General features: G+C 46.6%; 1 protein-coding gene across 5 annotated transcripts in view; it reads right to left on the bottom strand.

Annotated features, from left to right (window-relative positions):
• The window catches only part of TIAM2 (TIAM Rac1 associated GEF 2), a 189244-nt gene that overhangs the window by 36131 nt on the left and 139468 nt on the right, over positions 1-13645 (bottom strand). For 4 of the 5 annotated variants that reach the window (XM_043592641.1, XM_043592644.1, XM_043592642.1 and 1 more), the window contains one exon: positions 4306-4409. In XM_043592641.1, coding sequence (XP_043448576.1) covers positions 4306-4409 — 104 coding nt within the window. Of the gene's footprint in view, positions 1-436; positions 898-4305; positions 4410-13645 lie in introns of those variants that run through there. The other variant, XM_043592646.1, reaches the window with a different exon arrangement.

The raw sequence follows: 13645 nt of genomic DNA, 5'->3' as shown, positions 1-13645 counted from the left end.
TGCTTTGCTCCAAGGAAATCTCACAAAGCATAAAATTATTTACCATCCTTAAATTATTCCTGTCTCTTGTCAGGCGGATTTTACAGAGCAAATATGTGGAATTTCCTGGCTTTCTGACATGTTTCAAAAGGACAAAACTACTTCGGATATCCACTGAAAAACCCTTGCCACATAGGAACGAGAAGGGAAAAGTCGACGATGCCACGGAAACCCTAGAACCCTAAAGAAATTTCCGCATCCTTAGCTGTAAAGAGTGTTACAAGATTACAGTCAGGATCCCTTCTGGAAAGAAAGGCATGTCTGCTCATCCGCCTACCAATCTATAGACATGTTAGAGTAAAATCAACTTTCAAGACAGAGAAAAAGGAAAGCATGCAAGCGAGCCCACGCTTGGATCAGAATCCACCCCCTGAGATCAAAGCCCTCGCTTACTTACACGCTGTGCATCGGAAGGTAAAGTTCAAAGAAACCTGCTCCCTCTGGGAGAAGCGATTGCATCTAAGGTCTGCCTGCCGCTGGGAAATGAGGAAGAGGCACGTTCTCTCCCTCTGCTCTCTCCCTCCCAAACTGTTGTTCCAAGTCACATTCGCAAGGACGTCCTAGCGCCACCAAGCTCTTCCTCCGAGGCAGCGCTGCTGGCTGGGGAAGCTCACCCCCCTCCTTCTAGATTCCCACCCCGTGCCCAGCCGGCCGGCTCTGGGCCGACGCCGGGTTAGGGCACACTCAGAGCCCCCCGAGCCGCAAAGTACCACAGTTTCAGAGTCAGCTCAGAGAGAGGGAAACGGAACACAGGCAGTATTTCCGCAGGGACTGCTTAACACACCTCAAGCTCCCAGAACCACCCAGAAACTCTCTCAACCCCCTCACCCAAAGAGAAACTGTTTATTCCTTTCAAAATCCAAACTATTACAATAGTGCAGGCTAATTGCTAACAATGCTAGGGGGGAAAAAAGGAGCCCCCACACGGGAGAGGTTGACAAGGGCACACAAAGAGCTGTGACAGTAATAGGCACCCTTGAAGAGAAAGAAGGCAATCAATTATGAACCATTTGTAGAAATTGTGGGGCTGTCAAAAGCCCCACTTACAGCTGTGCTTCATCAAGCCAGGCTGCACTTGCTTTTCAAGGGAAATTATTCCTTATTTCAAGGTCTAGAATAGTATTAGTAAAATATCCCAAACAACTCGGGTTCAACCAGGGTCTAATCTGAAAAGAAGTTAATGACCCATGAGAAGACACGAAGGGCCAGAGCGGGAAGCCAGGGAGACAGAGGCTGGTCTCCTCTCTGGAGAGCGACCACCTCCCGTGGGCACTCGTGGGACAGGCCTGGGCCATGCCCGAAAGATCCATACCCAATATGTGGACACACATCGCAGAACTCTAAAACCACCACTGGAAAACAGAAAAAGACTGCTTTCAGACATAACCTGATGTTCCCAGGGGGCTGAAAATACGAATACAGAAGACGGTGTCTTTTAGTTCTCAAATTCGAAACTTTCTTTTCACTAATACACATCACAATGGTTACTTTTGATGGTCACCTGAGGGACAAAGAACGTGTGAACTAAGGAACTGCCAGGCATTTCACTAGGACTGTTGAGAAATGTACTGAAATCCATCGTTACAGACCGGTAGAGGGGCTTCAGGTCTGACAAAGGAAAGATGATGGTTACTCCAGGCTTGAAAGCCATTGACAGCAAGGCTCCCCACGATCATGTTCTTTCGATACTGTTTTCTTCTGCGTTCTTCGCTTTCTCCTTTAACCACGTTAGCAATGACAACCAAGCTCAGATAGCTCCAGTTTCAAGCTGAACCACAGCTTTCCTCCTTTTCCTAAAATTTCTACCTAACGTGCCGATGTTCGTTTGGTAAACGCTCTGTTTAGCTGTGACCGGCGTTGTTAACTGACAGAGTTGGGAATAGCCTCCACGCGGGTAACTTTTGCGTATTTATGTTATGGAATCTTGAAATAAAATTCGAAAAAAGAACTTAATTTCCTTCTTAAGAACTTGAATATGGAACTCAAGTAGACTGCAACAGAGAGGAAATCATTATCCCTCGTGGTGTTAAGTGATTTCCCCCAAGCTGCCACACTGTGCCAGCACCCCTCAGGCACACTTACCCTAAATAGACAGCCTAGCTTCTAAAGTGTTTCAGAAATATTTGGGTTGTGTGTGTGTGTGTGTGTGTGTGTGTGTGTGTGTGTGTCTGTTTATTTACAAATTTTAGCCAAAGCGATCGAACCACTTCCAATTGGTGCTCTGGGGGGCATTACTTAAAAAAAATAACTTAGCTATAATTTCGGGTTCCCAAAAGTAAATAACTCACTAGAGACAGAACAGAGACCTAAGACTAAAAATGTGGACAATTTCAGGCTAGTAGAAGAAACTGCATCCTGGGGGCACAGCCAGACCAGAACAGGCACCTGAGTGTTTTTTGGGAGGAATCAGAAAGAAGAGAGACTTCAAAGGAGGTGAATCAGGAATGGGGGCCCAGTGCAAGGAGGGTGAGAGGAAGAAGAGGTGGGAGGTGAGAGCCCATCACCTGAAGCGGGCAGGCTCCAACCTGACTCCCTTTTCCACAGTGACCATCACCAAAGGGTGTGCCACATGGCCGCTCCCCAAAGGGATTGGCCCTAGTAGTATTAGTCTAACTGAGCAGATCGTACAGAAGTTTTAATACTTGTCATAGCTTATATAGCTCCGTTCTTATTTCACATGTAAGACAAAAGCAAGAATTTGAAAAGAGGGTTATGTCAAAATCAACTAAAACTGGACTACGTATTAAAACAGATCATGTCAATTAGACCATTTCTGAAAGGAGGTCTATGAACAATTGAAAACATAGGAGGGGCGCCTGGGTGGCTCGGCCGGTTAAGCATCCGACTCTTGATTTCTACTCAGGTCATGATCCCAGGGTTGTGAGACTGAGCCTCAGCATACAGCCTACTTAAGGTTCTGTCTCTCCCTCTTCCTCTGCTCCTCCCCTGTGCACACATGCGCACGCATGCGTGCTCTCTCTCTCTCTCTCACACACACACACACACACACACACAAATGTAGGAAAGGCATGGAATATAACAAGTGTCAGCGAGGATATAGAGAAATTAGAACCCTCATACATGGTGCCCATCAGTGTCACGGAAAATGGTGCAGCCCTGAAGAACACAGGCGGGCTGTTCCTCAAAAGGCTAAACAGAATGACCAGGTGACCTAGCAATTCCACTCCTAGATGTATATCCAAAAGAACTGAAAACAAAAGAACAGACAGATATTTGTATACCAATCTTCACTGCAGCATTATTCATAAGAGTCAAACAGTGGAAACAAGCCACATGCTTACCAACAGATGAACAAATACGCAAAATGCAGCATTTATGACAATGGAATATAATTCAGCCTTCAAAAGAAGTGAAATTCTGACACCTGTTACAACATGATGAACTTGAAAACATGCTAAGTGAAATAAACCAGACACAAAAGGACAAATAATGTATGGTCACACTTAAACGAGGGACTTAGAACAGGCAAATGATGCAGGAAATGAAATAGAGGCAACGTGGGGTCAGGGTTGGCGGTGGGGGGTGTGGAAGCTGTGCATGGGAGTTATGGTCTAATGGGTGCAGAGTTTGTTTGGCCTGATGCGAAAGTTCTGAAATGGGTAATGGTAATGGCTGCCCCATATTGTGACCTTATGTAAGTAACACCACTGCAGTGTGCACTTAAAAATGGTTAAAATAAGGGTATCTGGGTGGCCCAGTTGGTTAAGCATCCATCCAACTTCAGCTCAGGTCATGATCTCATAGTTGATCAGTTCAAGCCCCACATCGGGCTCCATGCTGACAGCTCAGAGCCTGGAGCCTGCTTGAGATTCTGTGTCTCCCTCTCTCTCTGCCCCTCTCCCATTTTCTCTCTCTCTCTCTCAGTCTCTCTCTCTCTCAAAAATAAACACTAAAAATGGTTAAAATACAAAAGTTTATGCTTATATATTTTATCACAACAAAGTGACGACATTATAAACATAATTTATCTTTGGCCAAAAAAAAAAAAAAAGTAGGAAAGAAATGAGACTCATTAAACATGACTTTCAGAAAGCCTGAGCTTAGGTTTCCTTTGTCAGTCTGTCCTAACGTACTTCACTTCGACTAAATAAGGAAACTATTTCCCTTAAGGCAAAAACAGATGTTTGTTTCAGGTGGTGGACCTAGGGATCGGATAACCCTATGTTGTTTCCCCACCTCAGGTGGAGATGGGAATTCACCCTTGTCGGCCGGGTCCCTCTTTTAAGATTTGGGACAGCATCTTACCCCGAACGTCTGCCCCGTTTTCTCCCCGTGGGGAACCTGGGCCAGGGCACCATCAGTCTGACTCCTTTTCAGGCCAGTTGTGATGTCAGGGACGTTGCTGAAATCTGCATAGAAAGTGACAAAACACACATAAAAGTGAGTTGGCCCTTTGCAGAGAATAATAACGGCTGGTGTAAGGGTTCAGATAAACAAAGAGATGAAAGGAAAAAGCAACCAACAGCCTAGCGGGCAGCGCAGAGCCGTGAGCCTTAACGACACAAGCTGGTCTTCTGAAACAGACCTGGGCTGTCACTAACGAAGCAGCAACATCTCCTGCCACTTTCAGTCAAAGGTGACCAATGACCAATCAAAACAGTGACTTAGGGGCACCTGGGTGACCTTGTCAGTTGAGCGTCCAACTTCGGTTCAGGTCGTGATCCTGCCGTGAGTTTGTGAGTTCGAGCCGTGCATCGGGCTCAATGCTGTCAGCACAGAGCCTGCTTCGGATCCTGTGCTGCTCTCTCTGCCCCTCCCCAATATGCTCTCTCAAAAATAAAGAAACATAAAAAAAAAAAAAAACAGTGACTTAAATGCCTTGTCACTCTGCCTATTTCTGTGTAAACAGTACTTCACTAAGCTCTGACCTTGAGTAATTTATTTGGACCAAAAATCAAACACCAGTGATCATTGTTGGTACTTCCCTATTTTTGGCAAAGTGAGGGCAAAATCACCAGGATTATCTTGGAAAACCAATGATACAGTATCACAGACTCTTATTACACCCCAAAACTTGCTCATTTGAAAGCTTAATTCTTCTTTTTCTGACATCAATTTTATCCTGAATTGAAAGTCCCATAAGGATAGTAAAACTTTGTCAACTTGCAGAGTAATGATTAGGAAGTAATATCAAAGGTAAGGAGAGCTTGCACTTTTCCAACCTACAGCCATACACGCCTGCCAAGCCCAATTCTTTCCAATGGCTCTCAAATTAACAAATTTAAGAAGGACAGAGAGACTAGTCTTTGTCAAAATAGAACACAGGTTTCTATTCTAACTCTTGTATTTGGTAGATTGTCCCCTCAAACAGGTGAAGCCAGATGGTTTCTGATCCCAGCTACAACAAGATGTCACTGATCTTAAACCTGTCTGAGGTGATCTAGCCTGACCAGGCATAGATAGATGTTGACAAACCATCCGGCATGATGGGAGCCAGGACACTCGTCTCTAGGAGATCTTTAGAAGCTATGGGAGCCCTAGAAAATTGGTGAAACTCATGCATAGGAATGCTGGTCCATGATCCATGCTGATATAACCAGCCAGTACACAGGCACTTGCTTCTAAGACAAGAGGAGACCTAAAGAAAACATCTGAACGGTCTACAGAATTCTGGAGCTCTAATTTCTTCTTCCTTTTACCTCTTCCAAAATTCCAACCCTACCCAGAAAAGAAGCAGATAGTTCAAGTCACACTTATTTTTGGAGTCAGTTAGCCTGGAGAAGGCAGTGCTGATCACAGATGCAGGAGACATCCCTGGGAAAATTTCAGGCAGCAGTGACAGGTGGGGATGCTCGGGTTTGCTTCTTCCAGGCCCCTAACACCAAATCGCAGAGGCAGTCCAGGCACCAGCAGGCGGACTGCATGGGAAGATTGGTCCCTGAGCCAAAAGGAGCCCAAAGTTCCTCCCTCACTGCCTCGTTATGCTGCTGTGTGCACCTGTGTTTTAAGGGAGACCAACCGACAAGAACCACAAAAAACAGCCAGTGTTCCTGGTGTATTTAGCACAAACGCACCTTTTCATCCATCCGTTCAACATTCCCTTTTTGAGCACTTCCTGTTTCCCAGGCACTGTGCTAGGTGCTAGGGATACAAAAATGAAGGAGATGCGATCACTATGCTTAAGGTGAGCTTCCAGCCCTGGAGGAGGTGATGCGTTACACGTGATATGAGAAAAGTCCACACGGTGGGGACAGTCAGAAAGTTAATTCTGCAAAAGACCCTGAAAGATTTAATAGCAAAGGAAACTCTGCGTAAGCAGAGTCTTTAAATCTTGGAGGTATCTATTTGTCCTTAAGGCTGATCATGACCAGTGAGCAGTGGGGAGAGAGGATTCCAGGAGCAGGAGGCAGCTGAGTAAAGGCAAATCACAGGAAGAGCCCAGCACCGTGTGGAAATGTGTTGAGCGTGACTGCAGTGGAGAAGGGGGGAGGGTGCCCTGTGACAGAGGGGTTGACAGAGGGCAAGCCTTTGGGAGAAAAACAGTCAGAAAGTCACAGCCACGCTACAGGTACGAGGTAGAAAGACCCAAATGAACTCAGTATTCGATAGAGGAAGAGCAAAGAAAAGCAGCAGACACAGAAATCTGAGCAGGTAGACCCCACGGGTGTCCTCTTTGCTGCCTGTTTCATATAAGGAGATCTGGAAAGGAGATAGCACAGGACCTGGTTTTATGCCTCAGGTGACAGGATGGATGGGCAACAGGACGGGTCGGAGTAGAACTCATGAGCTTAGCTGTGGCAGTTCTGAGTCTGAGATGCATGTGGGCCGTCCAGTGGGAGACGGTCAGGAGTCCGGCCGTCCAGGAAAGTCCACATGGGAATGTGGGTCTGGAGTCGTCAGGTTGTAGCCGGCAGTGAAGCTACGGGCAGAGCGAGGCATGAAGGAGACCAAGGAGAGAACCCCAGTAAGGCCAATCAGAGCGTGTGGGGGGAAAGAGGCCCTCAGGGGACACACCTCTCTTCATTCAGAAATAGCAGAGGAGCGTAAGGAGACTAAGAAGGAGCAACGTGACAGAAGCCATACGGTGTAATAGCACCTTAGCGAGGCAAGAGGATCGGGTCGCCATTACTGCTGCCTTTACCTCGTAAATAAGGAGTGTCAGCATCTCCAAAGAGTTGTATCAAGGACAAGAATGAGGACAAAATCAAGACGTTTATTCATGACGAAGAGGTCTACAGCACCTGCTATGTAGCAGGTATGTCCTGAGTGCTGGGGGTACAAAGATGAAGGAGACCTCGAGTCCCCCGAAGATCTCAGACATGGCACGGGCATAAGGAGCCTGGAGGAGCCAGACGGATGCTGGGGAAAATGACACGGCTGGTGTCAAAAGTGGGTGTCAAGTGAATTCTGAGTCATCTGTTCAACATATTCACAAAACTTCAGAACTGAAACGCTGAACGCTCCTGAAGCTTTGCCCCTCTCACAAAGGCAAAACGGTTACCTGGGAACAGAACACCGGCTACCCTTTCTGAGGTCAAAACTCCGCCCACCTCAGGAAACAAGGCTTTGCTGTGCATCGGTGAGGCTCCCCTATCACCCTTGGTCCCCTTTAACCTCAGAGAGCCATTGGGTACATCTTAGATCCTCCGTGAGGCATGAGCGCAGCCAGACTGGATCTCGGGAACCAACTCCCACTGAGGCTGGCCCCAGGGATCTGAGCCGTGGAAGCAGTTCCGGACGGCTCCTGAGTAAGACGGGAAGCCTCAGAGCTGTTACACCACCCAAATTTCACAGAGGCGGGATGGTATCTGGGCAGAAATCGAGTCTCTGCGGTGACCGACTCCTGTCCCTACCCACCGGCAACGCACCGATGCTGTCCTGGACACAAGGCACAGGGGAAACCAAGCTGGGGGGCCCACGGGTTCGGACCCCAGCTCGGGGAGCCTCAAGTTTCGCCAAGACCTGTATCCCCATAAAAACTAGTGTGCCCTTGGTGTTCGAGAGGAGAAATGAGAACAAAGTAAGCCTTGGGAGAAGAGCAGGCCAGGCTCTTCAAAAAAGAAAAAACAAAAAAAGTGCAGGCCAGTAAAATGCGAATGCTTACTTACAAAGCTGTTTTAAACAGGCGCCGCACTGACATCCTGTCCTAGGTGCCAAGTGCCTACGTGTAGCCCACTTATAGTCCGCCCGCGTCCTGAGCACCAGCTGCCAAAGTGAGTAAATATATCCTTCCCGTCCCAAGCGGAAAACTGGCCTCTCACCTTGGGACAGCCTCCTGGTGTGGCTGTACTCGCCAGGACACGTGTTAAGGCACTTTTCCCCTAAAACAGTAGGCACATGCCTCCCGCCCCGCTCATGCTCAGCACACTCCAATTCGGAAGTTCAGACCTGCTCCGGAAATCTCGGGCGGCCAAGATGATTATAAATGATCAAAAATAGCAAAATCATAAATTCAACTCAAGATCTCTATCTGTATCTGGTAAATACACCCTATCTCATCTTATTCGTCGTGGAAATTAACGATTTGGGGTGAGGGCAGGCCACGTGACACATCTAACATGCAACACGACGGACAGGGCCTTCAACACGGCGGATGTGTGACAGAGCTGCAACCAGCCGGGCCATACGTTTGGACCTGCTCGTTCCATTTAGGTCCTCCCTCATCGGATGGCTGCTGAGCTCTGCACACCCCCTGGGTACCAGGTACTACGTCAAGTGCCATGCGTGAGACCAGCCTCAGACATCTCCCTCCTCCAAAAACAAGCATATCTCAAGAGTGACGACACACGAGGCAGGCTCTCCTGGAAGGTGACCGACCGTCCCCGCCCTCCCGTTCCCTATGGCCAACCAAGGAAACGTAAGGGTCCAGGTGGGAGACATCTAATAACCCAGTGTCTTCCTGTCCTGTGTGGCAGCAGAGACCCTGCTGGTACCACTGTCAGCCAAGCAGCTGGGAATCCCAAGCCCTTTACAACTACAGAGCCAAAACTGTGTTCAAGTATCATCCTGGGGATCAACTTAAAAACAGAAACATCAGGACACGCTAATGTTAAGGTTGCCTTGCCCACAGAGCTGGTAGTGTGAATTCAAATCCAACGTAGCCCAGCTACTAGGCAGGAGGGCGGGCTTTGCCGTTTATTTCCCCCAAGGCCACAGGAAGCGCCAGGCCATACGGGTGCTGATGCGGCAGGCATGTGGAGTGGGAAGTCTGTGGGACTGGATGCCACTGGGAAGCCTGGGAAGGGCTCGGGCTCATGGCGGTGTCCCCGCCGGTCTCCCGTCTGCCGCTACCGCTCAGGAACTCTCGCTGTGCTTGCTCAGCAGGCAGCCTGGACGTCTGGTTCACCGAGCCGGGCCGTCTCATAAACCTGGTCTTGCTGGCTGCCTGCTCCTCCTTACTCAACCAGGCGGAGCAAGGGAAGAGACAGGAAGTTGTTCCCAGTCCCAGGACAGCCACCCAGGTGGCAGAGCCACCAGGCAGCTTCTGGCTGCGAGGAGGACAGGCGAGGCACACTGCCCGCAGTAGCCAGGAGTGGCCTCCAGAGGACGGACAACTGGCCCCTGGGATAGAATGATCCAGAACCCCCCATGGCAAAGGCTGGGAATGCCACTTGCGTTCTTAGAAAGAGCCACTATTTGAGACACTGAGCTAAAACCGCAAGATTATAGCAAACCCCGAGGCTCCAAACAAGAAACCAGAATGTTTTCACCTGTGAGCTACAATCAGACCTTTTGGATAAACTGATGGTGGTAGTCCTACCATCAGGGAACATGCTTCTGGTTTGTGGGCTAAGAATTTGTTAGAAGTACACTAAAAGAGGAGGCAACGAGAATGGAAATCATTTTTAAACGATGCTTTCTTGTGCTTTGAAGCACGCACTGTGGTGCAGCTTCTCAGTTATCACCACGTCCAAAGCCCCTCTTTCAATACTATCCTGAAATAACAACATTCATACATAATATAAACTACTTCAACAGGCAGTTTCACAAAAAGCAATAGCATGCCCTAATGGTAACACAAGGAGGAAAAAAAAAATGGAAAGGAATTTGCCATTTTTAAAAATGTGTTGTTTCCGTATGAAAATGCTTGGTTGCAACCACTCTGGAAGCCTGTCCAGCATCCGCACTGCAAAGAATCACAGCGAGTATCTCCACTTCATCACAGCCCCAAGCCAGTGCAGTGCGCCTTGGTGGACTGGAATGCATAAGAGGTGCTGCCACCAGTGATCGGATTTTCCAAATCGATCAAAGCTTTTGGCCAAGCTCTGACCAAATAAAGGACAAACTTCCCTTGGTTTACTGGTCTGCTGCATTTCTAGAAATTTCCAAGTAGCCTACAGATGTGGGGTAATAAATACTCTGCGTTCATTTGTAAAATGAAGCCAGTTCTTGGCTCAGCTAATTACAGAAGTATTTCACCTACACGAATATCCTGGGGAAAAATTCTGCAGTGTGAGAAATTCACTTGAACATGCAGGACATCCAGCAACCACGTCCCCCGACCACTAAATGCTATGTTCCTTCCATTCATTAGGAAAACCCAAACGAATCCCTAAACTTCCAAAATGTCACTGATGGGCAGTGCGCCCGCCCCTGCCGAGAACCATCTCTGCTTCTCCCTGTTGCCAGGTCTATAACCTCATCTCTGTGAAGGTCCGTGACATCAGAGGAGGCAAAATGCACCACAGGCACGCAGCTGAGAGCAGGTGCAATGGTAATATTAGCTCCCCTGCTTCCTGAAGAAAAATGAAATATGCTTAATAAGGCAATTAAAAAGACAGTACCGTGTTCAGATAAATAATGTGGCATATTTAACTGGGACTCTCATCTTAGGCTCAAAAATGTTTCAGTTGATGAATCATTAACCCGTAGGCCCCCCCCTCTGAGGTGGAAACAATAGAAAGATAATATTCTATGAAGATGACTGAAAAAAATCTAGAAAATAATATCAAAGAATTTACAAGTAAATAATAAATGGTTTTATTACGTTTGTAACTACATTATCCCCAGTGGCATTACAGTTGTACATCTTTGACTTTTAATAATTTTACACCCACTTACACTCAGAGAACATAGTTTGTGGGATTTATGTTCTTAATCTACTCAATCTATTCAATTTCTGTTTAATTTCTCAGAATTTCTACCACGTAAGTCCACAAATGAACAGCTTGTAGAAAATCTATAAATTTTAGACCTGAAGAGAATCTTAGAAATTATCCAACTGAATTCCTTCACCTTATGGATCTTGTGTTTTCTCCAAGCTTCACCCACTGTTGTAAAATTCTGCGTTAGTGCCCACAACACACAGTTTCTCACAGAGCCAGGAGCACACTGGACACTGAGTTTCTTTGCACAGAAAAGCTTAAAATCTCTCAACTTTTAAGGCTGAATGTGCAGACCTTGTATGGCATTATTTTTAATTAACTTAGACTTCCCTAAATTTTACGCATGCTTTTACTTAAAATGCAGTGATTCGTGACACTTTTCATTAATGGCGTGTGCTGTACTCCGTCATCTAGGCAAATACGACTCATCATTGGTCAGTGAAACAGAATGAAAATAAAACCATTTAATTGAAAGAGACGGACTCTTTATTCAATGAGAGAAAACAACTCTGAGTTGACTGCATTCCAAGGCCAGTCAAGGCCTCCTGCACCATTAACAAAGACATCACCAGTGACACTATGGACTTCTGATACAGACAAAAATTGATCAACTTTTCTCAAGATATCTGGGACTCTACATTTCATTATTGTTACTATTCCTGTGTCAAGAAAAAAATCAAAGCATCTGTCTGAATGTCACTGTTAAGCTGGCAAAGAAGTAAATTCTATCACAGCACAAATACCATGCCAAAAAATGTAAATTTCATAAATCTTCCAAATCCATTTCACTTGAGGTCACATTCCAATTGGTGATGTTCCTAACAATGCAAGGTCTCTGGTGATCAACAGAGAGAAGTAAATACTGATAGGAAATGTTTCTTAATAGGAAGCTGCCCTGATTTGAGTCAATTATCTTATTATAACTACCCCCAACACCTGAAAGAACCTTTAAAGGAACAGGAAAACGGCAGCTGTTTTCAGGGCAGAAATGGGTTGCAGGCCACCACCAGGCCAAATAATGGAGAAGAGCCTTCTGAGAAGGGGCAAGAAGGGAAGCAGGTATACCCACATTCTCATTTTCTAGACAGGCTATGGTTGTGACAGAGGCATGCACGCAACCCAAGGAAAGAAGGCAAAGGGCCTCGCATCGTACCTTATCAGGGTCCCTAACGAAAACCACTCAATGGTAAGAGGGATCTCCAGCTAAGGTTTCGGTTCTACAAGAAACTGGTATCCACCAGAGCTAGGAAGACCCCCAGATGCTGCACTTAATCACACCACAAATACACACCACCGTATTTCAGACACTTAAGAATTTGAATAAAGTAGAATTTAAGTTCAAAACCCTTCCAAACTACTTAGGTGTACTTAAGGCCCCTGAAAGGAAACTTCTAACAAGAGTATGCTCACGATTCTATTAGGGGATGTGCTACAGGAGAAAGGAAACCTGAGGAACACCTTCCAGGAAGGGCTACTGCCCGGTGGGACTGCGAGAGGGTAAAACAGAGTACCATTCAGCCATAAAGGGGAATCCGTGACTGCCTCATGCTACAACATGGACGAACCTAGAAAACGTCATGCCAAATGAAAGCAGTCAGGTACAACAGGCCACATGGCATACGACTCCACTTACGTAAAGTAGCCGAAACAGGCACATCCACAGAAAGAGAATGGATTAGTGGCTGTCAGGGGCTGGGGGGAGGGGCAGTGGGGGTGACTGCTGATGGGCCCACGGTTTCTTCTGGAGATGACAAAAATATTCTGGAATTAGTGGTGATGGCTGCACAACTCCATGAATATACTGAAAACTACTGATGTGTACACTTTAAACGTGAATTTTTTGTACGTACTTTTTTTTTTTTTTTTAAAGAAGGTAAGGGGCGCCTGGGTGGCGCAGTCGGTTAAGCGTCCGACTTCATTCAGGTCACGATCTCGAGGTCCGTGAGTTCGAGCCCCGCATCAGGCTCTGGGCTGATGGCTCAGAGTCTGGAGCCTGTTTCCGATTCTGTGTCTCCCTCTCTCTCTGCCCCTCCCCCGTTCATGCTCTGTCTCTCTCTGTTCCAAAAATAAATAAACGTTGAAAAAAAAAATTTTTTTAAGAAAAAAGAAGGTAAGACTGGAAGGAACTACACAAAATATACAGTCACTTTACTGAAAGGGTCACGAAAATCAGTGTGAATTATTAAAAAAGACATTAAGAATGATGACAGTGAAACTATTACTGAACAAGTGACCTTCCCCTAAAGTGAGAAAGCACCAAACACAAGGCAGTCTGCTCCAAATCGCCATCCCAGCCTTCAGATAAGAATACAGATAATACGGAGGGTCATTACCAATTCGGTTAACACCTGGATTTGTTTTACTGCAGCACATGTTATCACTAGGTTTCAGTCTCCGTAGGTAGGTTAATAGACAAATATTTAAAAGGAGGGGTGCCCGGGTGGCTCAGGTCATGATCTCACAGTTTGTGAGTTCAAGTCCTGTGTCGGGCTCTGTGCTGACAGCTCGGAGCCTGGAGCCTGCTTCAGATTCTGTGTCTC

Source organism: Prionailurus bengalensis, chromosome B2 (genome assembly GCF_016509475.1).
Source record: "Prionailurus bengalensis isolate Pbe53 chromosome B2, Fcat_Pben_1.1_paternal_pri, whole genome shotgun sequence".
NCBI classification, from domain to species: domain Eukaryota; kingdom Metazoa; phylum Chordata; class Mammalia; order Carnivora; family Felidae; genus Prionailurus; species Prionailurus bengalensis.
Note: the sequence above shows the minus strand (reverse complement) of the source record. Positions and strands in the feature narration are given on the sequence as shown.